Genomic DNA, 24,293 nt, shown 5'->3' on the forward strand with positions numbered 1-24,293 from the left:
GGAGGGGGCCTCAAAGGTCATCTAGCCTGACCCCCTTATTTACAGATGAAGATGCCAAAGCCCAGATGGGTCCAGTGACTTGACCAAGGTCTCACTGACAATGATGACCTGTGACTTGGCATACTTGCTCTTTCTCTGAAGAAGGCAAGAACTCAGCTGACTGGATCTTTGCCAGTCAATTGAGCAAGCATGTATTAGGCATTTACTGTATGCCAGGCACTGTGCTAAGCCCTGGGTATATGAATACAAACAAAAAGACAGCCCCTGCCCTCAAAGAGCTTGCAGTCCAGTGGGGAAAGACCCCACTAACAGGGCACAGAAAAGGATGTGTAATCTTCCAGAGCCAGAAGACTGCTGGGGAAGTCTGCAGAGGAGTTGGGAGAAGAGGGAAGGAGTGAGGCAGGAAAACCTGGGCTCTAATCCTGCCTCTGAATCCTAGCAGCATTATGACTGGGTGGCCCTCAGTCTCTCAGTGCCCCAGGCCAGAGGCGTCAGACCCACCACCCCAGTCCACAAAACACCAGGCGGGCTTCCAGCCAGAGACAGATTAAAACCTAAAATAAAAGTGCAAGAAAACGGGGGTTTCTAAGGCAACCTGCTTCTCTCAGTTTCTGTTTCAGGGGATCCACTGCCCTAGGCAGATCTGTAAAACTCAACTGTTGCTGATCTGTTCTAATGGAGGACATTTCCTTACTTGGAGTTCCTTTTTGCCAATGAAATCTGAGATATGGCCAAAGAAAAAAACTTTCTCTAGGCCCAGTGCTTGGTACTGGGCATGCAAAGATAAAATTAAAACAGGGTTTGCCCTCGAGTATTTTTTTTTTGAGGGGAAACAGTAGACCCAATACATAAACAGACTCTCAATGGGGGGGGGTATGCGTTAACACCTGGGGGACTCTGCAGAGGGCTCCCCGCCTGGGTGCTCCTGGAGCTGATAAGGAGTGGGCAGGAAGAAGAACGTGGGCACACAGGTTTCTAGCCCTTGGGAGTGGGCACAGAACAAAAGCCACATGCTTGATTGGCTTTCTTCTTACCTTGAAATAAAAAGACAAGCTTTTGATTCTAGGTTCCTGGTGTCCTAGGCCTGCCAGAAGTAATAGAATTTGTCTTCAGTTTCTCCTTATAAAAACATTCTGCATTCTAGTCCACAGGTGTCAGGCAGAGGCCAGCCTGCTTTATACTAGGAAGGAATAAACGCTGCTTGAGTCACCGGGGCTGACAAAGGTGGGGCGGCCTCTGTTCACTAAACAGCTTTGCTGAGTGTCAATTAGTCCAGATTGCATTGAAATCAATTAGCTGCTGTTCCTGGGTCACCTTGGAGCACACAGCCAGTGACACCCAGCAGGCTTAGGGGCTGTGTTGGCTGGGCCTGCTCCCAGCGGGATGGGCTGGCTATGGCTAGGTGTTCTCCAGGAGCAATGCAAGAACAGAGCCCATCTGTCTGGCCGCACAAGGGCAGCCCTGTGGCCAGCCAGCAGGGGATAATGTCTCCATTATACAGCTTTATAAATGACACCCCTTGGATGAGCTTTATGGGAACTGGCCACAGCCTGAATTCCATACCTGGCGGGTGCCTCCCAGGCTCTGGTGACTCAGGGAGAAATGAGGAGTGTTCCCGCTGCCAGGACGGCCTGGAAGAAGGAGCTTTTTGTTTGTTTGTTTAAGCCTTTTCTCAGCTCCTGTGCCCAGGGTTGGCTCAGCAACCCTCCCCAGACTAGAGCATTTGGGTCTCTTTTGCCTCTAAATTCCACTGATCTGATAACAGCAAAATTGTAAATGTATCCTTCTCCTTTGATGATTAGGCAGGCTTTTGGAGGACTCCAAACTATTACCTATTTAGCTGTAAAATAAACTCTCTTAGTCTTCTAGATATATGTTTGTTTTTAAATTTTAGGAAGGAAATTTAATCCAATAATTCAGTTCATTTTTAATTAAATTTTTTTATTGATATCTTGTATTTTATGTCACCTTCATTTCTGAATATACTTCTGCTTCTCCTATCTGATAGCCATTGTTACGATGAATCTTTTTAAAGTAGGGAGGAAAAACAGTTCAGCAAAACTAACCTATGTTTCAGTCGCCTCTGACAGTGTTCAGCAAATATCAAGAAAGAAGATTGAGTCACTTAACTTTGTCTACCTCATTTGCCTCATCTGTAAAATGGGGACAATAATAGCACCTTCCTCCAAGCTTGTTATGAGGCCCAACTGAGGTAATAATGGCAAACCTTAGAGACCCATTGAAATGTTAGTTTTTATTATTAATCATAGTAATAATCAGCCAGATTGGTCCAGAGCCAGATTGTGCCACATATTTCTGCCTTCATGTTTTCAGAGTTGGGAAAGGACCCAGACCCACCTTTGTGGGCGTGTTTGGGGCACCAAGACTAACCAAAGTAGCTCATGTTTATAAAGGGCTTTGTCATACGGAATCTCATTGAATCTTCCACTGTCATGGGCTGTGGGGATAGTCTCACTTTCATTCTACTGCCCAAATAGACCTCTGGAGCTTTAGAACAGGAAGAAACCTTAGTAAGAGAGATGGAGCTTCCAGAAAGAAGGTGCCCTCCGCTCGTCACCCCAAGGCTGGAATATTGGGCTCAGTTCTGCTTAGCAGAGTTTAAGAAGGATGGGGCCACCTGCATGGCAGAGCTAGGGTTCAGAGAGGGCTTAGAGGTCAGCTCATCCAGGATGGCCAAGGGGCCCAAGACTGTGCCCTGGGATCATCCAAGGAGTCTCGGAGGGCTTGCTAGGGGCTTTCTTAAATTTTGTGAAGGGTTTGGTTTGGCCCTACACATTGGAACTGAGCAGTGGATGGAGGTCACAAATCCGAAGATTTAGACTTAATGTTATGTAAAAACTACCTACCAAAGAGAGTTGGCTCAGAGTGGGATGGGCTACCCTTAGAGGAAGAAGTTCCCTGCCATTGGAGGTCTTCCAACAAAGGCTGGAAGGGCCATCATTGGGCACATTATGGGGGTAATTCTCATCCAGGTGTGGGCTGCTAAGGTCCCTCCCAACTCTAAAATTCTGTTATTATCTCAACTTGCCTAAGGTCAAATAGCTGGTAATTATGTAGTGGGAGGGCTTTGAAATCATAAAATCTCAAGAGTTGGAAGGTCCTCAGAGGTCATCAATCAGATGAAGAAACTAGGGACATTTAGCCTGGAGAAGAAAAGGCCAGGATATCTGTGAGCTGGGGGAGGGGTGCTAAGGAAGAGGGCTTGATTTAGGCAGAACCAGGAAGAATAATATGGACAGGAATTTCAAGGAAGCAGATTTACACTCAGTATAAGCAAAAACGCCCTAGCGAGTTAGGACACCTCAAAGAGGAATGAGCCGCTTGGGCAGGCTGGGGCTTTCTCTTTGCTGGGGGGTTCAGGCTGAATGATCCCTTGCTAGTGATGTTGTTGGGGGAAGGGATCAGGGACTAGAAGTGATGTGATCAGAGGAAAGCCCTGGATATTGTACATGCCCTTTGTTCTAAGGACTTGAATACAGGGCCTTTGCCTCCCCAGTTGATGTCAGACGGTCTCTGTGCTGTTGCTGTTACTCGGTCATTACCATGCTGGGGGGCTGGTGAACAAGCTGTGTGTCAGTAATGTGGAAATATGTTTAATGTGATTGCATATGTATAACCTTGAGGTTGCTGTCTTGGGGAGAAGGATAAAAAATTGGATCAAAATCTTGTAAAAAATGAATGTTGAAAACGAGCTTTACATGTAATTGAAAAAAAGTGAAATACTCTCTACACAGAAAATAAATAAAAAGGGGGAGGGGGAACAAGCTGTGTTCCAGGTGCTGTGCACTGGGGATAAAAGGAGAAAGGCAAAAACCAGGCTCTGTCCCTTCAGAGCTCACATTTCTAATAGAACAACAATGAACCAGCAAGATCTATAAACAGTAGAGGGACTGTCATCTCAAGGGGAGGCCTTAGTGCCCAGGGAGTCATGATGGTGGGATTTGAACTCAATCTTGAGGGGAACTGGGAATTCCAAGCAGTGGAACTGATCAGGAGACAGAGAACCAGCCAGAGGGCCAGAGCTGCTGGATTTCAGGCTACAGAGATGGGAGGCAAGTGTCAGACTCTGGAAAGGTGGGAAGGTTCACAGGTTTAAGAACTTTCAATACCAGACCCTGTCGCTGTTGACTTTAGAGAATTTTCTAGCATTTACAAGATTTCACACTACTGGGTCCAGGTTAGAATACAGTTCCTTTCTTAGTGGATTGATGGTGAGAGAATTTCTAAAGGCCCACAGTTCCATTATCATTCAAATGCTTTCCCTCTTTCCACCCATTTAAAGACAAGATGACTGGTTCAGTTTTAGATTTACAGAACACCAGCTCAGAGTCAATGCTGCAGGGAGAAGAAAGGCTTAGCCATATGTTGGATTTTGGTTTGAATCTCAGAGGACTGGGCAGTGGAAATAGTTCTGCTTTTGGAGGCTGAGGACCCGGACTCCGACTTCTCCATGCCCCTGGAGACAGACCTGAGAAGGAAACCCCTACAGATGCCCTTCTCCCTGTGCTCCAGAAAGCAGGCAGAATTGGCAAGAATCTTGGCCACAGGCTTTAGGGCAAGTCACTGAGGCAACAGCATTTTACAATGTAAAGAACTAGTCAATTTGGAGGCAGAAAACTTGGATCAAATTCTGCTTTCTGTGGTTATTTGCGTGTCCTTGGGAAAGTCACTCTCCTATGTGCCTCAGTTTCCTAATCTGTAAAATGAAGAGGTTGGACTAGATGACCTCTATAGTCCCTTCTATCTTTAAATCTGTAATCCTAAGTCTAAGACCAAACACATAGGGGTGGTTTTTCTCCGTCTTTTGAGTCAGCAGAGACCTTTATTTTAAACTTATTAAAACACCTTTTTAAAAAAGAAAAAAAAATTTATTCAACACCAAATAAAATGGGCATTTCCACATAGCAGAACGAAAAAGAAGGGTGGTAGCTGCAGTCACCGGTCTCTGTTCCATGCAGGCTGGTTTGCTTTTCCAGTATATGCTAAGATTGAAAGCTGTCTCTCACTGCTCAGAGATACCTTGGGGATGTCCTGCACTGGTGAGGAAGTGCTTTAGACAGCCAGCCCAGCCTTAGGGCCCACCAGAAGCCAGGCTTCCTCCTACCTCATCTACCTCATCCCCAAAGGCTCCGTGCCCTCCCTCCCCAAGCCAGAAGGCAGATGCAAGCAGCCTCTGGCAAAGGCAGCCTGGCATGGCTTGCCAGCTCATTGTGCCACAGCCCTTTGAGCTGGGGAGGTGTGCACAGGTTCACTGGGTTATGTTACACTTTGGAAACTGGAGCCCACATTCAGCCTCAGCAGAAACCTCAAGCTAAGCCCTTTGTGGGCTTCTTCTGTAATCATGGCCCTGGCTCACCCCAGATTTGAGATTGTGGACCCTGTGGCCGGGATTCTTGCCAATTCTGGCTGCTTTGGGGATCTCTGGGAGAAAGATGTCTCAGGGGGGAGTTCTCATCAGGGCTGTCTCCAGGGACATGACCTGAAATCAGTAATGTCCCTGAGTAAATGAATGAACAAATGAAAAAACATTTTTTATTATTATGCTTACTGCTGACCATCCACTGCATGACGGGTATGTCTGAAGGCAGAGGTGGACCTGCCCCCAAGGAGCCTCCGTTCTAATCGGCAGGGACTGTTAATCTTTTTTTTGTGTGTCTTGACCCCTTGTGCTGGCAGTCATTCTGGGGACAGCTTCTCTGAATCATGTTTTTAAATGGATCAATGAAATACATAGGATTACAAAGGAAACCACTAATATTGAAAGATAGTCATCAAAATACGTTTTTTTAAAAGTATATGAACCGTGGCTTAAGAAATCTGGTAATAATAGAAGATAACATACCTAAAGGACCCGTCTGTGGAAGATAATTGCCAGGGAGGAGGGATTAAATGCCCTGGGGGATGATGGGGACCCTGGGAACCTAGTGGGCCTGGTGAGGGTCTCTCCAGTCAGGATGGTGAGGCCCCATGGCCAGAAAGAGATACTTTTGTATGGCTTCTTATGGGATCTTAATGATCACAGACTCACCTAGCAGGATTGGCCCTTAGGAATAACTGAGTCCCATTTTACAGAGGAAGAAACTATGGCCCAGAGAGGTCATGTGATTTTCTCCCCCAGCAGAGTTGGTGTGGAAGAACCGGGAGCCCTCTTGTTCCTGGGCCAAGGTTTGTGCTTGCCACTGGGGACTCCGCTTTGTGTCTGTCATCACTTCCATGGTCAGGGAAGGAAAGGAAGAGAAGAAGCCTTTATGAAGTGCTTCCTGTGTGCCAGACACTACAAATACTCTCTCATTTGATCTCGCAATAGCCCTTCAAGGTCAGAGCTATGATCCTCATTTTATAGCTGAGGAAACTCAGGTATCTGAGGCTTCATGTCCCCCATGACAGGTGGCTTTACTGCTCACCAAGGCTGACCCCTCTGTCTGCTCAGGCTATCCCATTCCATCCTACCTTCGCCAACAGATGTTCCCCTCTGTCATCCCATTCTTTTCCTTATTTTCAATCTCTCTCTACTGGCTCCCTCCCTACTGGCTCCAAACGTGTCCATGTCTCTCCCATTCTGAAAAACCACTGACTTGATCCTCCCATCCCCTAACTATCATTCTATTTCTTTTCTGCCCTTCATAGCTAAACTCTTCGGAAGGTCTGTCTGCCAGAAGGGTCTCTGCTTTATCTCTTCTTGCTCCCTTCTTAACCCTTTACAGTCTGGCTCCTGCCCTTATCATTCTACCAAACTTGCTTTTGCGCAAAGATCTCTTCCTTGCCAAATCCAGTGGCCTTTTTTCTACCCTCATTCTCCTTGACCTCTCTTCAGCCTCTGCCACTGTCCATCACTCTCTCTTCCTTGATTCTGTCTTCTCTCTCAGTTTTCAGGATGCCCACATTCTCTCCTCGCTCTCCTTCTCCCTCTCTGAGTGCCCCTTCTCTGTTCCCTTTGCTGGATTCTCCTCCATAGGAGTCCCCCAGGATTCTGTCCTGGGCCCAGTATCTATACCACTTTACTTGGTGTTCTCATCTACTCCCCTGGATTTAATTACAATTTCTACACTGATTATTCTCAAATCTACCTCTTCTGCTCCAGTCCTTCTCCTGACCTCCTAGCTCACGTCTCCAACTGCCTTTCAGATATCTTGAACTAGAAGTCAGTAGACATCTTTTTGAAAAATACTGTTTATTTATTTTTAGTTTTCAACATTCATTTCCACAAGATGAGTTACAAATCTTCTCCCCATCTTTCCCCTATCTCTACCCCAATATAATGGGCTTCCTGAATACCCCTTCCCCAAATCTGTTCTCTCTTATATCCTCCCCCAACTTTCTAGTAGGGCAAGGCGGATGTCTCTACCCCAGTACCTGTATATCTTATTTGCGAGTTGCATGTAAAAATAAAAAAAATTAACAGTTGTTTTTAAAACTTTGATTTCCAGATTCTTTCCCTTCTTCCCTCCTCACACATCCCCACTGGGAAGACAAGCAATTCAATAGAGGTTGTACATGTGTAGTTATGCAGAATGTTTCCATCATAGTTATATTGTGGAAGACTGGCTGTATTTCCCTCCATCCTATACTGCCCCCACTTGTTGTATTTTCTCCTTTGACCCTGTCCCTTTTCAAAAGTGTTTGCTTCTAACTGCCCCCAGTCTGCCCTCCCTTCTATCATCTGATCTTATTCCCTTCCCCCTACTTTCCTGTAGGTTAAGATACCCAATTGAGTGTGTATGTTATTCCCTCTTTAAGCCAAATCCAATGTAAGGTTGACCCATTCCTTTTCACCTTCCTGCTCTTCCCCTCCATTGTAACAGTTTTTTCTTGACTTTTTTATATGAGATAATTTACCCTGTTCTCTCTCCGTGTCTCCTCTCAATATATTCCTCTCTCACCTCTTAATTTTATTTTTTAGATATCATCCCTTCATATTCAACTCACCCTGTGCCCTCTGTCTATGTATACATGTACACACATATACACACACTCACATATATATTTATATACACATATACCCTCCTATACATACATATATATACACACACATATATATTCCCTTCAACTATCCTCATACTGAGAAAAGTCTCATGAGTTACTATTATCATTTTCCATGTAGGAATATAAATAGTTCAACTTTAATAAGTCCTTATGATTTCTTTTCCCTGCTTACCTTCTCATGCTTCTCTTGCTTCTTGTATTTGAAAGTCAAATTTTCTGTTCAGCTCTGGTTTTTTTCATCAAGAATGCTTGAAAGTCCTCTGTTTCATTGAATGGTCATACCCCTGAAGCATTATACTCAGTTTTGCTGGGTAGGTGATTCTTGGTTTTAATCCTAGCTCCTTTGACCTCCAGAATATCATATTCCAAGACCTTCAATCCTTTAGTGTAGAAGCTGCTAGATCTTGTGTTATCCTGATTGTGTTTCCACAAAACTCAAATAGTTTCTTCCTGATGGCTTGTAATATTTTCTTCTTGACCTGGGAACTCTGGAATTTGGCTATGATATTCCTAGGAGTTTTCTTTTGGGGATCTTTTTCAAGATGTGAGCAGTGAATTCTTTCAATTTCTATTTTGCCCTCTGGTTCTAAAATATCAGGGCAGTTTTCCTTGAGAATTTCTTGAAGGATGATTTCTAGGTTCTTTTTTTGATCATGGCTTTCAGGTAGTCCAATAATTTTGAAATTATCTCTCCTGGATCTATTTTCCAGGTCAGTGGTTTTTCCAATGAGATATTTCACATTGCCTTCTATTTTTTCATTTGTTTGGATCTGTTTTATATAGTATCTTGATTTCTCATAAAGTCATTAGCTTCCATTTTCTCCAATCTAATTTTGAAGGAATTATTTTTTTCAGTGAGATTTTGAAATTACTTTTCCATCTGGGCAATTCGACTTTTTAAGGCATTCTTCTCCTCACTGGCTCTTTGGGCCTCTTTTGCCATTTGAGGTAGTCTATTTTTTAAGATGTTATTTTCTTCAGTATTTTTGGGGGGTCTCCTTTAGCAGGCTGTTGACTCACTTTTCATGATTTTCTTGCATCATTCTCATTTCTCTTCCCAATTTTTCCTCCGCTTCTCTTACTTGATTTTCAAAATCCTTCTTGAGCTCCTCCATGGCCTGTAACCATTTTATATTTTTCTTGGAAGCTTTTGATGCAGGAGTTTTGCCTTTGTTGAATTCTTCTGGTCCCATGTTTTGATCCTTTTTGTCCTCAAAAAAGGATTCCATGATCTGATTGTGCTTCCTCTGCTTACTCATCTTGCCAGCCAATTACTTGACTTTTGAGATCTTTGCCAGGGTAGAACTCTGCTTCCAGAGTGTAGTGAGCTGTGTCCCAAATCGCTGGAGTTTTGCAAATGTTGTCAGAGCTATGAGGAGGGCGCCCTCTCTATAGCCCCCATAAGCTCTGGCACACTAGTGTTCCTCACCCCAGGACCACCACCTAAGACTGAGACCCAGATCCAAGCAGGTCAAAGCAAGATTGATTACCCTCTGAATGCTTGCTTGGTCCCCCTATTATCTGCAGGCCAGGAACTCCAGAGGAAGCTACGTGGTAGCAACATAGCTGTTGTGCCACCTCTCACCCTGGGGTAGGGGCCGGATGGGCCTCTTCCATCACCCAGTTCCACCAGAGTTCCCCACTGACCTTTTACTTTCTCTTAGGTGTTTATGGTTTGAGAAGTCTGGAACCTGCCACAGCTGCTGGTGATTCACTCTCCTGATGTCTGCTCTGGCCAGTCTGTGCTGCTGGTCTGGGCCACCCCTGGGTCTGGGCCCGCAGCTCATGCGGGACTGCACTCGGCTCCCAGTCTGGTGCTACAGACCCTTCCTGCTGGGCTGCCTTCAGCGGGAGATTTGTTTCTCTCTGTCACTCTGTGGGTTCTGTAGCCCTAAAGTTTTTCAGAGTCATTTTTTTTACCTGTATTGGAGGTGGTTAGAGCAGGAGCTGAAGCAAGTTCCTGCTTTTACTCCACCATCTTGGCTCTGCCCCTGTCATAGACATCTTAAGCTAAACATGTTCAAAGCACAACTTCTTAACTTTCCTCCTAAAGCCTCCCCCTTCCTAACTTCCTTGGTTCTGTAGAGGGCAGCACCCTACAGGGCATTCTGGGAGCCTTTTTACCAGCCCCTCGTCCCAAGGCCTGTCTACCTGCAGCATCTCTTAATACTCCCCCTTCCTTCCTCTGATGCTGTCCCCATCACGGTGCTAACCCTCATCACCTCACACACTACTGAGGCTCAGAGAAGGAAAGTGTCCTCTCCCATAGGTCCCCCAGGTTAGGGAGCATCAGCAGGTGGGATCTGAACCCAGGCCCTCCCCACTGCAGAGCCAGCCTCCTTTCTGCGTCCCTACTTAGTGGTTCTAATTTAATGTTTTGTCCCAGGGTGCCCCAAGACCAAGTGTTTTGGGAAAGGCTCCTCGAGGGTGGCAGATAGCCCAGACTCATGGGGGTGTATCTTGGCCAAACTCCTAGGTTAGGGCAGGAAAGGAAATGCACCCTGCCCTTTGCCGTAAGCAGGTACACTGAGACTAACAGGAGGGGGCAGATTCAGTGTCCCCCCCCCAACCAGCTTCCAAATTATCTGCCCAGAATCTGTCACATGACTCAAGGTCATGAGTCTGGAGCTGGAAGGCAGGCCATTGACTCCAACCCTCCCATTTTACAGATGAGGAAAATGAGGTGAAGGTAGATGGAGAGGCTTAGCTAGCATCACTCAGAGAGCAAATGGCAGAGGTGGGCTTCAAGCCCTGGTCCTCTGACTCCCTAATCCCACACTCTCTAAGATCAATACTAGCTAACCTTCATATAGCAACTAAAGATGGGCAAAAGAGGTGGCTGGGAGGGGCAGTAGCTGGAGTGCCAGCCCTGGAGTCAGGAGGACCTGAGTTCAAATGTGACCTTAGAAACCAGCTGTGTGACCCTGGGCAAGTCACTTTACCATGGTGGCCTCAGTTCCCTCATCTATAAAAAGCTGGAGAAGGAAATGGCAAACCACTCCACTGTCTTTGCCAAGAAAACCCCAAATGGGGTCACCAAGGGTCAGATACAACTGATTAAACAACAGAAGAACAAAGCGTGGGCAAAATGCTTTCTGTCTCTCCTCTCTCTCTCTCTCTTCCTGTCTCTCTGTCTTTCTCTCCCTGTCTCTGTCTCTGTCTCTCTGTCTCTTCTCTTCTCTCTCTCTCTGTTTCTCTGTTATTTGATCCTTTCAACAACCCTTACAAATAGGTGCTATTATCACCGTTGAGGAGACTGAGCCTAGGAAAGTTTGTTGCGTGAGATGAGATAACATATATTTTGAGAACCTTAAAGTTAAGTCAATCAGCCAACATTATTAAACACCTCCTATATGCCAGTATCACACCTGGACCGATTAGTTACTGCATTGAACTGACTTCGGATCATAAGAGCTCATGTTTATGTGGCATTTTCCATCTCACTGAATCTTCCCAGTGACTCCTTCAGGTAGGAGTTATCATTATATTATTCTTAGGTAGGAGGTACCATTATCATTCCCATTTTACACATGGGGAAACTGAGGCAGATTGTGGTTAAGTGACTTGCCCTGAGTGACACAGCTTTAAGTATCTAAGGTGGGATTTGAACCCAGGTCTTCCTACTCAAGGCCAGTGCTCCAGTCTTTGTGTCATGCTTCCTTTCATGTTTTACTTTGTTGCTTATTTGCACATTTTTGTGACTATTGTATAGATTGTTTTCCTAGTTCTGCTTCCCTCACTCTGTATCTAATTTTATCAGATAGTCTTGTAAGGAAAACTTCTCTCCACTAGCCCCTTGACCTTCTTGGGTCTCAGTTTCCTCATCTGTAAGATAAGAAGGTGGGGTTGGTTGACTTCTAAGTTCCCAACCAATCCTAATTCTGCAGTCCTCACTTTGACCATTCCATAGAGTGCCCCCGCATTCTCTTATGTTCACAGCCCCCATTTGTCCTGCCATCTCCACCACTGATGGGTGCCATTTTCCCTGCCAAGCTTTGATGGCCATCTCCAAAGGGCCCTTGTCTTGGTTTTTTCCCCTGGCCTCATTTCATTTTTCATGGGCCATGATTCAGCAGGGCAGGGCTTGAAATCTGGCCCTGCCCCTTGGTGGACAGATGGCCTGCAGCTCTAGCCAGCAGAATCCCAGCCCTGGGAGCTGCCCCTCTTGTGCTCGCCGTCTGCGCTCTCCTCTAGGCTGGTCCTTGGAAGACAGGAACATGGAGCCTCATCAGGCCTGCCCTGAAGCTCTTCTGGCTTGGAAGCACCCGTCCCAGCTTGCTGTCTGTTTGGGGAAAACTTCAGTCAGTCAATAAACATTTACTAAGTGCCTCCCATGTATCAGGCATTGTACTAAGTACTGGGGTGCAAAGAGAGAACAGAGCCAGTCCCTGTCCTCAGGGAGCTCACAGTCTTCTGGGGAGACAGTGTGTCCATAAATGAATCCGTGCAGAAGAGGTGAAAGGCACTAAGAGCCGGGGAGCGTGCTGCAGGGGCACAGGAAGGGCATCCCCCAAAAGTCTGTGTTGAGATCCCCGGAGGTGGAAGGACAGGGGCACTGTTCCTGTGGGGAAGCGGCGGCAGCCAGTACGAACACCCCATCAGTGCCCAGCACAGCAGCCAGCTGACTCAGGGTCTGGAGCTCTGAACCTGGAACCAGGGAGATGAATGTTTGAATTGTGCTCCACATCCATACTGGCTTTATGACTCTGGGCCAGCCGCTTAATCTCTATTAGCCACAGTGTCTTTACCTCTGTGTTTTATTTCACACATTTGAAAACATGATTCTGAGAAGGGTGGTAGGTGCTCCCAGACTGCCTCACAGAAATGGGAAGAATCTGTCCTTGCTGTTGGGCTACAAGGGACCTTGGAGACCTTCAAGTCTAACCCTGTCATCTTTTTTTTTTTTTTTTGCTTTTTAGAGGGTGATTGTGGTTAAGTGACTTGCCCAAGGTCACACAGCTAGCTTTTGTGTTAAGTCTCTGAGGCTGGATTTGAACTCAGGTCCTCCTGACTTCAGAGCCAGTGCTCTACTCACTGCACTACCTAGCTGCCCCAACCCTGTCATCTTTTAACTGAAGAAACTAGAGCTCAGGAGGGGAGGGCATTTGCTTTCCTGTATTTGCCCTCTGACTAGGTGACGGTTTACCATGGAGCCCCTTCATTCTTCTCACTAATGGGGAGACCCTTTTTAAAGGATTTATTTCAAGAATTTTGGTTCTTAAAACAATAGTCCTTGTAGGTGAGAATGAACGCTGGGCTGAATTAGATACCTAGATCGCTTTTGCCTTGAAGTTCCTACACTCCAGTGTGTGTGGAAGGAAAACACTTCCGGAAGTATTTCCTCCTTGCACCTTGGATGCCATGTGGTGAGGAATTATTAGTGAGATTAGCCAAACATACTTCTGAGTCAGCCCAATAGCACTGGCGCCTTCTCACAGGTCTCAAGTTGTTTCTCCGTGGGGAGGAGAGAGAGTGAATTCAGAGCCTTCCCCAGTGCCCTATGGAGAGTCCCCAGTGGCTGCCGCTGGGTTCTGCTGTCCTTGGCATGTCCCTGGGGTGCTCGGAGGGCTGGCTGGCGGGCACTGGGAAGGAGGTTCACCTTGAAAACTCAGGGTCTGGTTGTATTTTGCAGGCAATTGACTATGACGGCTGGACTGACACTCTGTTCCTTCTGCAGTTTACACTGTCCTGTGTGATGGGGTAAGTGTTTGTTTTGGACTTTCTGATGCTGCTGCTGGTCTTGAGGCACAATCATCTCTCCCTTGTCCCACCTTCGTTGTATCATAGAATTTTAGAGCTGAAAAGGGCCTTTGAGACCTCCTGGTCGAATCCCATCATTTAACAGATGAGGAAATGTGGCCCAGAAGAGAGAAGGTGGCCCACCCATGGTCCCATAGACCCATGATTCACACCCAGGTCACTGACTTTGCACCACTTTGTACCTCTGGAAGAGGAGTCTTCCCGGATCCAAGCTGGGTGTGTTGTTGACATTTCCACCTACCTTCCTTCTCTGGGCCTTGGTTTCTCAGTTATAAATGAGGTGGCTGGTCTGCATCAGGGATGGGGAGCCTGCAGCCTTGAGGCCACATGTACCCCTCTCAGGGCTCGGGTGCAGCCTTTGGACTAAGTCCAGGTTTTACAGAATAGATGCTTTCAGTAAGGGGATTTGTTCTGTGAAGTCTGGATTCAGTCAGAGGGCTGCACTCGAGGACCTGGAAGGCCCCATATGGCCTCGAGGCCACCCCCCCCATCCCCGGGTCTAGATGTTTTGAGGTCCCTTCTGTCCCCACATGGGCTCTAGACCCCATCAATGGTCCCTGCCCTCGAGGAGCTGCCATTCTCTGAGGGGATACAGTGTATAAAACCTGGGTAACCCCATCCACCTCGGGCCTTGGCACTGACTTTTCAGTGACAGTCAACTTTAATTCTTTGGAGAGCATCACCAGAAGCCCGTTAAGATCCGAAAGATGGGCCTTGGTTTCAACGAGAAGCTTGAGGGGTGAAGGGGGAATGGTTCCTTTAAAAGCACTATGTGTTTCCCACAGGCATTCCACTTCCTTTTTCCTCTCCCTTCTGATAAGTGTCTGAGATGGGATTCGAACCCAGGGCTCCTGACTCTGAAGTTCCATCTTATTTCCATCGTTCTACACTGCCTCTCGGGTGGTAATCTGTTAGTGAAGGGCCCAGAGAAGCAGCGTCACAGCAGGGGCCATCAGCAGGAGATGTTGGCAGACACTGGCAGGAAGGAGAGGGACACAAGGGAGGCGGATTTTGACTGGGCTCTTCCTGAGGCTGAAATGCCTTCTTTCCTCCTTGCTCTCCTTCAGGTTCATCTTGATGTACGCCACGGTGCTCTGCACGCAGTATAACTCTGCTCTGACGACCACCATCGTTGGCTGTATTAAGGTGAGTTCCTTTAGGGTGCAGATTCACTGGAAAGTGTTTTTGCTTGAAAATGCCATCCTGGTTAAGTCCCTAAGCCTCAGCAAAAACCTGCCGACAGTTTTGCAAATAACTGTGGTACTTACGTTTTTCCCAAATATGTTTTACTGATGTTTGTTAATTGATCTTTTTTTTTAAACATCCTTTCTTTTTACTTGAATCTCCATCACAGCTTGGCCCGTTAGTGCTCAGTCCTTCATTCATTCCTTCATCACCATCCCTCCCCGTTCTGTCCATCTGTCCCCTGCCCCAAAGAATCCTTCCTTGTAAGATAACAGTCAATCAAGACATTGACCGGGTCTGCTAATGTCTGCCTTATTCTGCACCCGTGGTCCGTGGTACCCGCTCTGTACCAAGAGCGGGACATGTGCTACTGTGTTACTTTTTAAGGCAACCTCAAGAATGACCACCAGACGTCATCTCCCACTTCCTCACCTCACCCCCAGCTGCTCCTCCGTTCCCAGAGACAAGCAGTACACTGGAATCCAGCCCCTCTTATTAAATGTTTGCTATGTGAATAACAAGAGAGCCCTAGAGTGCAGAACTACCAATGAGAGGGTTCAGCTGCAGGGCAGATGGAAGGGTCTAGGAGGCCTGAGGATGCTGTGGTGAGGCAGATGAGAGGGGCCAGGCGTCTTCATGGGTTTGTATCAGGTCAACAGGTTCTAGACCCAAGCTCAAATCCTGCCTCAGACATTTTCTAGCTGTGTGACCTTGGGCAAGTCACTTAACCTCTGGCTGCCTTGGTTTTCTTATCTGTAAAATGGGGTTAATAACAGAATTTCTTAACAGTGTAGTTGAGAGAAATCTATTGAGATAGCATAGGTAAGGCATGTTCTAAACCCTTAGTTACTATATAAGTGCTAGCTATTATTATTTTAAAGTAGTATAACAGATATAAAGGTGCACGACCAAATGGAAGGAAGGCAGTAGATTCTGATGCCCAAGAAATCTTGAAGTTTCCCTCCTGGTGATGGTGGGGGGTGGGGGGGAAGGAAGGCACTGGATCCGGGGGCTCTGTCCTGTGGGGCTGTCCCATGCCATCTCCGTTGCCCACCCAAACTCATTTGAGGAGCTGGCTTAGGATTGGAGCTCCAGAAGGGCTGTGAATGGAAACCATGGAGATGGAGCGTTGGTGTGAATGGAGTTCCAGATCAAGCTTGTTATAAGGCAATTGTGTGAACTGCCCAGGAGAGCTGGAAACCAAATGTCCGGAGGCAAGAGCCCTGGCCGCCATTGAGGGGCTCCAAGTGAGCTCTCCCGACTCTGTTTTGACTTTGTGATGAGGTTGCTGTAAGAAGGAGAAGGTTATAGAGCAGGATGCCCTGTCTCTCCAGAAGAGAGAGAGTGTCGGGCTGGGGAAGGAGACAGGGCTACAATCCACATCAACCCAAGCCTTCTATGTCTGTGCGCTCAGAGGGCAGTCCAGCCAACGAGCAGTTGGGGCCAGTACTACATCCTGGGGGCATCTTCCATGGAAGCAGCTCAGACTTTGGGGAAGTTTACAAGTACTCCCAGCCTCTTCCAATTGGTGGTGCAGTAGAAAGAGGGATGGATTTGGAGGTGGGGACCTTGGTGTGAATCTTGGCTTGGCTGTTTGTTAATAATCTTTGTGACCCTTTTGGGCCTCACTTTCCTTGTCTGTCAAATGAGATGGTTGCACTGGATGGCCAGATCTCTCTATGTGACCTCACATGTCTTCTCTTCCCATCTTCAAAAACCTGAAAAATAATTATCGATGCTTTTCATGTGACATCACAGTAATTTCCTGAGATATCACCTCTCCCTTAAATGCCCCACTGAAATCTTCTGTCCTGTAATATAAATGAAATACTTAAGCAAATCAGGCAACATATCCTGACAAAGTGTTTGACATTCTGCACCTCAAGAAAAAGTAGATATGTTGTTTTAGTGTATTGGATCAAGATAGGTCTTTACGTGTAATTAATAGCTAGCATTTATATAAGCTTTAAGGTGAATAAAATACTCTTAAATGTGTGATCTCATTTGATTCTCCAACAAAGCTGGGACAGAGTTGATTTATTTAACCCCATTTTCTAGATGAGGAAACTGAGGCAGAGTTGCTCAGGGTCATGCAGCTAGTAAGTACCAGAACAGGATTTGAAGTCAGGACTTCCTGACTTTAAGTACAACCTTCTACCCACTGTGGTGCCGCCTGGCTGCTGCAGAGAATCTGAGAGAAGCTGCTTTTTGGTATTGTTTTCAGTTACATTGTCATCATCATGTATCATTCTTCTGGTTTTGCTTAGTCTCCTCTGCCACAGTTCATACAAGTTTTCTTGTGCTTCTCTGAATTCCTCCTTCGTCATTCCTTAGATTTCAGTTGTCAGGGACTTGCTTTGTTTCCAGTTATTTTTATTACCACAGAAAGTGCCTCTGACTATTTTATCCCTCATCCATTCTTTGAGATTCAGGTTACAACATGGAAATGTTTATTGTTTCTTCTTTTAAGTTTCCTTCCTTCCTTTCTTTTTCTTTCTTTTTTATTGCCACCTACTACATCACTGACTCATCCCTACTATTATTATTTTTACATTTTGTTTATTAATTTTATTTTTTTAATAATAATAATAGTAACCAAAGTAGCATGAACCACTTACACATATATAGTTTTCTAATTTACAAAGTTATTTCATGTTTCTTATTTTCTTTCTTTTTATTTATTTGTTTTTTTATCTATATATGCTTTTTGGAGGGCACTTGGGGTTAAGTGACTTGCCCAAGGTTACATGTCTAGATTTTGTGTTAAGTGTCTGAAGCTGGATTTGAACTCAGGTCCTCCTGACTCCAGGGCCGGTGCTCTATTCACTGCACCACCTAGCCTCCCTTTTCTTTTCCTTTTTAAAACATGGACTTGGTAATCCTCAAGAAAAGGCAGAAGGAGAAGCATGTTACATAGTTCTGGTTCTGTTGGTTTTTCTTATTCAGTCATATCTGACTCTCCATGACCCCTTTTGGGGTTGTCTTGGCTAAGATTCTGGAGTGGTTTGCCATTTCCTTCTCCAGCTCATTTTACAGATGAGGAAACTGAGGCAAAGAGGGTTAAATGACTTGCTCAGAGTCACACCACTAGTATGTGTCTGAGACTGGATTCGAACTCAGGTCTTCCTGACTCCAGGGCTGGGGCTTTATCCACTGCCTGATTGGTTACATGTTCAATGTAATTGTGTGACCCTGAGCAAGGCAAATCTTTTTAAATTGTAGAGAAGGTGCCAGGCTCCACTGGTAGAAGGCTTTTCCTCCCAGGGGAGTCCTCTGTGCTGGTGATATCCCAGGTCCTATTCTCTGACGCCCATTGCATTTAACCTAGCATACTGGCTGTGTTGGACTAGCCTGTGGCTCTTTCTGAGCCTTCCTCTTCTCTGCATTCTTTAGATAGTTCAGTGATGATGCTTTTTCTTCTTCCATCAACATCTAACCCTCCCCCCACCTCCACCCCAGCATTTTTTATTTCCAGGGGCAAGGACAGGAGAGGGGCCAGAGTGCCTGAAGTGAAGACAGGTGGGGAAACACATATGGAAAAAAACAAAAAAAGAGAACACTTTCCTAACCTTTGGGGGCCTGGAGATTAAGACAGTTTCATTCAGAAGAAAGGAAAACTTTTTTTTTTTAGTTAAGATTATTCATTTACCCCGCAGAGTTGTCTGGACCTGCTTGGGTATTCTTAGGCGAAGAGACTTTTCATTCGATTCCCAAAGTTTGTCTCGTGACTAAAATGTCTCAGGCTGATATAGAAAAATCGGGGAAAATGTGTTTAGATATTCAGAAAGGGAAGGGGGCCTTCCCAGTTTTGTCGATTCAGACTTTGACTTTTTCTTAGAAAATAAACCAAATCCCTTAGTCCCTGTGGCTGACAGATCTTCCTGGATGTCCTTGCCTTGAGGCATCTGTATTTGCTCATCGTGATGGGTAATGTCAGCCAGGCCTAAGGAGAGACAAAGTTTGGTATCTCCAAAAGCCTTGGTGAAGATATTTACCTTCAGGAATGGCAAGGGGGATTGATGAATCCATCCTTCATCCTCTTCCTCTTTGGCTCTCACTCTTCCCCGTGTGTGTGTGTGTGTGTGTGTGTGTGTGTGTGTGTGTGTGTGTTTTAAACACAAGTGTAGGAAAAAGGTGATGGAATAAGATCCCCAAACCAAGTAAAATCTTGATTCTTTCTTTTCAGAATATTTTAATAACTTATATTGGAATGGTCTTTGGTGGAGACTATATTTTCACATGGACAAACTTCATTGGGTTAAATATCAGGTAAGCAGATCATTGTTCCTCAGTCACCATCTTGACAAGTGAAGCCTGGGGAATGGGACTGGGAAGGGGGGTAGATGCATCTGAGGAGAAACACTTGGGAATGAGGCAATGACTATTGAGTCCAAAAGACCTGAGTTCCAATCCTGCCTCTAAGGGTTTCTAGTTATGTACCAGAAGATCTTGGGATCCCAGCTGGGAGGGACCTCAAAAGCCATCTAGTCCCACCTCCTCATTTTACAGATGAGGAAACTGAGGCTCAGAGAGGTAAAGAGACTTGCTGCAGGTCACACAGGTATTAAGTGGCAGGGATGGGAGCTAAGCCAGACCAGAGTTCTACCCCGAGGGGAGTGAAGAATAGCAGAGAGAACTGTGATCATGATCAAAAAGATGGCCAGGCCTCGCCCTCACTTTGGGAGCCTTAGAACATTGATTATATTACTTGCCCCCAACCCCTTCTGGGCCTGGACATCTTCTTCTGTAAAGGGAACTTAGGACCTGTTGAGGTCACTAGAAATGTAAAAATATGATATAAAATAATTAAAATAGAGCATAAATGTAGTGTCTTTTAGGGAAAATATCAGTGGCAGTAAGACCAGATTTGGCCTCAGAAGGCTTGGGTTAAGATGCTGCTTGGGTCACTGTGGGCAAGTGACTTTTCTTCTTTGACCTCAGTGTCTTCATCTGTTAAAAGAGGGAGGGTGGGGGGACTTGACCTTTAAGATCAAGTAAGATAATATTTGCAAAAGAAATATAAATAAATAAATCTCTTAGTACAGTGCCTGGTATACAATGGGTACTAAATAAATGCTGATTCTCTTTCTCCTAAGCTTCCTTCCTGCTCTAGATCTTTTTGATCCTGGGACTAGATAATAGCTAAGGTTTCTTCTGTCAATAACATTATGTAATTCTGTTAACCAGAAACCATTCATTCATTCATTTATTTAGAGGCAATCAGGGTTAAGTGACTTACCCAGGGTCACCTAGCTAATAAGCTTATGAGGTCAGATTTGAACTCAGATCCTCCTGAACCTAAGCTCAGTTCACTGCACCACCTCGCTCTCATAAACATTGAATAACCCCTGCTGTGTGTAGACATTGTGATAAATGCTAGGGATACAAAGAAGACGCTAAAAATCTAGGTTTGTAAATGGTACGGTCTATTTAGTCAGTTAGCCGGTCAATAAGCATTAAGGGCCTAAATGCTTACTCTGCAACTCTCTGGGAATGCAAAAATAAAAGTCAACCACTGCTTGCTTTCAAGGAGCTTCACTGCCAATGGGGGATGTAACAAATACATATTTTTATATTTTCAGTTATTTCTTATTTTTTAACTTAATTTTAGTTTTTAGTGAGCAAAAATTGATCTGTTTTTTTTCTCACACTCCATTAAAAAAAAGAGAAACAGATGCTGAAGATGGTGTTTGCCTAGAACACTGAAAGTAGCTTCCCTGCTCCCTTCCCCCCTTTCCTCTTCCTGTCCAGGCCCATCCTCATCTTCCGGGGTTCCCGGCCTCAGCTCACCCTCAGCTCTCCCTCACCCACACCCTCGGCCCTAAGCAGTTCCTCAATGTCCTCCTTTTTCTGTCCACACCCCTCTCCTGTACCTTCCCTTGCCTTCTCTCCATTCTCTCGGCCGCCACCCTCATCAGCTCTCACCAGGACACTGACCTGGCCTTCTCCCTGGTCTCCCTGCCTCCACTCTCTCACGTCTCTGCTCCATCCTCCAATCAGAAGCCGATGATTTTCTTACTGTGCTGCCCCCTGGTCTAGCCCACTCCCTTTCCTCACCACAGCCGCATCCCCCAGGAGCCCTGGCTTCTTCCCTGAAGCCTCCCCTGATTGCCCAGCTTGTCGCTGCCCTTCTCCTCAGTTGTTTGGTATATACTGTTCATTCTGCTTCGGCTGTGTGACCCTGTGCGTGGAATGAGGAGGACACTGCTAACAAGTCACATTGATGTAATGCTTTAATGCTGTAAAGTTTGCAGGGTTTTTAGATACATGGTCTCTTGAGCTGTGACATAGCCCTGTGAGTTAGATATTGGAAATGCTGTGAAGCCCATTTTGCTGATAAGGAAACTGGGGCTCAGAGAAGGTATGGCCTAGGAGTCACAGAACCTTAGAGCTGGAGGAGAGAGTACAGGGGAGACACCTTGGGCTTTGGAGGCAGAGGAGCTGAGTTCAAATTCTACCTTGATAGTTACTGCTTGCACAGACTTGGATTAGTTTACTCATTTCCATGGGCCTCTGAGGGCCTTTCCAGCTGTGATCCTTGATTCCCTTTGGGCCAGCCTATGGGTGAGCAAGGATGCTCCTGCAGCAGTCGCTTCCATGTCCCTTCAGTCCTGCTCATCTTCTCCTGTCCCCACATACCTCAGGCTGGGAACCCTTGGCATGAACAGCTCTTTCTGGGGTGGTTAAGTCATAATAACAATCGCTAACTTTTACATCCAGTTGTAAGGGTTACAAAGTGCTTTACACAAACTGCTTTGATCTTTGCTACACCCTTGTGACGTTGGAGCTGTTGTATCCTCATTTGACAGTTGAGGAAATTGAGGCAAATGGAAGTTGGGTGACTTGCCTAAGGTCACGCAGTCATAGCACTGGAGCTGGATTAGAGCTGAGGTCTTCTGGACTCTTTGGCTGTGAGGAGAGGAGTCTGGTAGACACCCTCCGCTGGGTGCCGTGAGCTCCCTCACTCCCTAGCCGGCATGTGATATCATGAGATCCCAGCTTTAGACCAGGCAAGGATATCCTGGCCCTCCAGCCCTCCCCTTGGCTGACGAGGAAGGGTTTCGATGGTTTCTTCAGCATCCCTTAGATAGTGTGCGAGGCAATATTTGAACCTAGGCCATAGCGCCAGAGATCCGGAGATGTAGAGATCTTCAGAGGCCATTTGGTCATAGTTTTTTATACTTACATCTGGAAGGGCCCTGAGGACCTCAGCTCCAGCTTTCAAATTTTACCAGTGAGTGACCCAGCTCATGAATATGCGAGGCAGGATTTGAACTCAGGGCTTCCTGACTCCTGTCTGACACTGCTTATTCACTGCAGTTCCTAGTGGCCACTGGCCCAACAGCCCCACCCCCATTCTACAGACAAAGAAACCAAAGAGAAATTAAGTGACCTTCTCAAAGTCATACGGGTTGTAAGTCAGGATTTGAACACATGTCCTTCCCTTCCAGCCAATGTGTACCTTGTACCCCCGCTGCTTTCCTCATCCTTTGCTTAGGACACCTCATTCAAGCTATCAGATCCATCCTTTTTGATCCAATTCAGCAAGCACTTATTATGTACCTACTGTGTGCCAATCACAGTGCTAGGTGCTGGGGATACAAAAACAAAAATTAAATTGGCCCTGCCTTCAAAGAGCTTCCTTTCTGCTGGGGGAAACACTATGTACCCACATGAGTAGCAGGAAATATTTACAAAGTAAACAAATTGTTATTTGGTGTAGGGAGGGTGTTACTAATAATTGGGGGAGTCCACCAGTCAGCAAGCATTAAGTTCCTCCTGTGTACCATACACAAAATAATAAACTGGCCCTGCCCTTGAAGAGGGGCCGGACAGGCCGCCTTAGTGTGTGTCCCTTTGCCTGACGCTCTGAGAAGCATCAACCATTCTTCCAGGCTGTTCTGTAGGGTGATGACCTCCTCTGGTTCTCAGTCTTCTGTTTCTCTGGGTAGTGTGTCTCTTCTGATCCCCTGCTTCGAGGGTCACAGAGTTAGAGCTGGAAGGGAACTCAGAGGTCAACCAATGAGTAGGCTCCACCAACTTACAGAAGGGGAAACTGAGGCTTAGGGCCAGAGACTTGTCTGAGGTCACACCCAGGTATTAAAATGCAGTCAACCTTCTGTCTCCCAGCATTATTGGAGATAGTGAATAGGAAGGCCCTATCCACTGGTTGGGCTTCTCCAAAGTTAGGGAATTGAATTGCAGCTCTAAATAGATTCATTTCAATACAGCTACCCTTGCTTCCTTCTGCCTAGGATGGCCAGGCATTGCCCTGGGCTTCTGCAATCTTAAAAAAAAAAAAAACTCTCCCTTGCTGCCCTTTAGAACATTCAAGTGGACCAGCAAGGCTGAGCAAAAGAATAAACAGGAAACTAGGCTGGAGTTTTCTTCCTTTCTTTCTCTCCCTCCGTTCCCTCCCCATCTCCCAGCCAGCGTTTTTGTTAGCATTCTAGAGAATTTCCCTAACTAGAATTTTCCTTGGAGAGAGGATTTGCTTGACCCATCCTCCTGCCTTTATCCAGAGCTGCAAGTCCCAAGAAGCATTCCCTAGAATCCTTGGGGTGGGTCCTCCTTTCCCGCCTCCCCCCCCCTCCCCCCCCCCCCCCCCCCCCACTTCTACTTGGTGGAGAAAGAAACCTTTCCCTCTATGCTGGGTCTCTCTGATGTAAGCTCCCTGCTCCTTAACTGGACTTCAAGGGCTGGTTTTGTGTGTGTATAAATAAGCTGCAAAGGTATTTAGTGAACTAAGAAAAGACATTCCTTCCCCTGAAGGAGCTTGCATCAGAATGGATATATTAAAGAAAGAAAACCACCTACCAGCCCCGGTAGGACCTGGGGCTCCTTTGGGCTGGTTTGGGGCTTTGGTTTTGGAAACCCTGCTTTGTGAATTACCATTCTAAGGTGGGTTCTTTGGCATGCTAAGGAACCTTCTGGGGAGAGCTTGTTGGAATGCTAAGTCATATTCTAAAGGAAACCCTCTGGAATGCTGAATAGACTCTTTAGAATGCTAAGAAACATTCCACTGAAGACTCTTTAGAATACTAAGTAAGACCCCTTAGAATGGCACTTCTCTGATTGGCCCAGGTTTGTCTGATGCTGGGATCCGGCTCTCTTCCCAGAGGGACCAGTAGGTTAGCTTGAAGGCCTTTCCCTATTTTCATATTCACTTTTTCATTCAGTAAACACTGAAGACCCACTAGGAGTATGCACTTTACTGGGTGCTGGGGAGTATTATTGCATTGTGTAAGGCGTGGTCTGTGCCCATCAGAGACCTAGAATGTCACTGGCACAGAAGATGCGCAGTGTCTCTGGTAGGAAGTGAGCGCCTTAAAGCCAGAGCTGGT

The 24,293-nt window shown here is 46.1% G+C and overlaps 1 protein-coding gene across 2 annotated transcripts in view; it reads left to right on the forward strand.

The window, feature by feature from the left end:
• Window positions 1-24,293, forward strand: part of SLC35D1 (solute carrier family 35 member D1) — a 76,955-nt gene that overhangs the window by 26,261 nt on the left and 26,401 nt on the right. For both annotated transcript variants that reach the window (XM_069093393.1, XM_069093392.1), the window contains exons 9-11: window positions 13,637-13,704; window positions 14,832-14,910; window positions 19,136-19,218. In XM_069093393.1, coding sequence (XP_068949494.1) covers window positions 13,637-13,704; window positions 14,832-14,910; window positions 19,136-19,218 — 230 coding nt within the window. The remainder of the gene's footprint in view (window positions 1-13,636; window positions 13,705-14,831; window positions 14,911-19,135; window positions 19,219-24,293) is intronic.

This window comes from Petaurus breviceps, unplaced genomic scaffold (assembly GCF_028583685.1).
Source record: "Petaurus breviceps papuanus isolate PSGF00001 unplaced genomic scaffold, PetGlider_PUasm1.0 208, whole genome shotgun sequence".
Classification (NCBI taxonomy): Eukaryota; Metazoa; Chordata; class Mammalia; order Diprotodontia; family Petauridae; genus Petaurus; species Petaurus breviceps.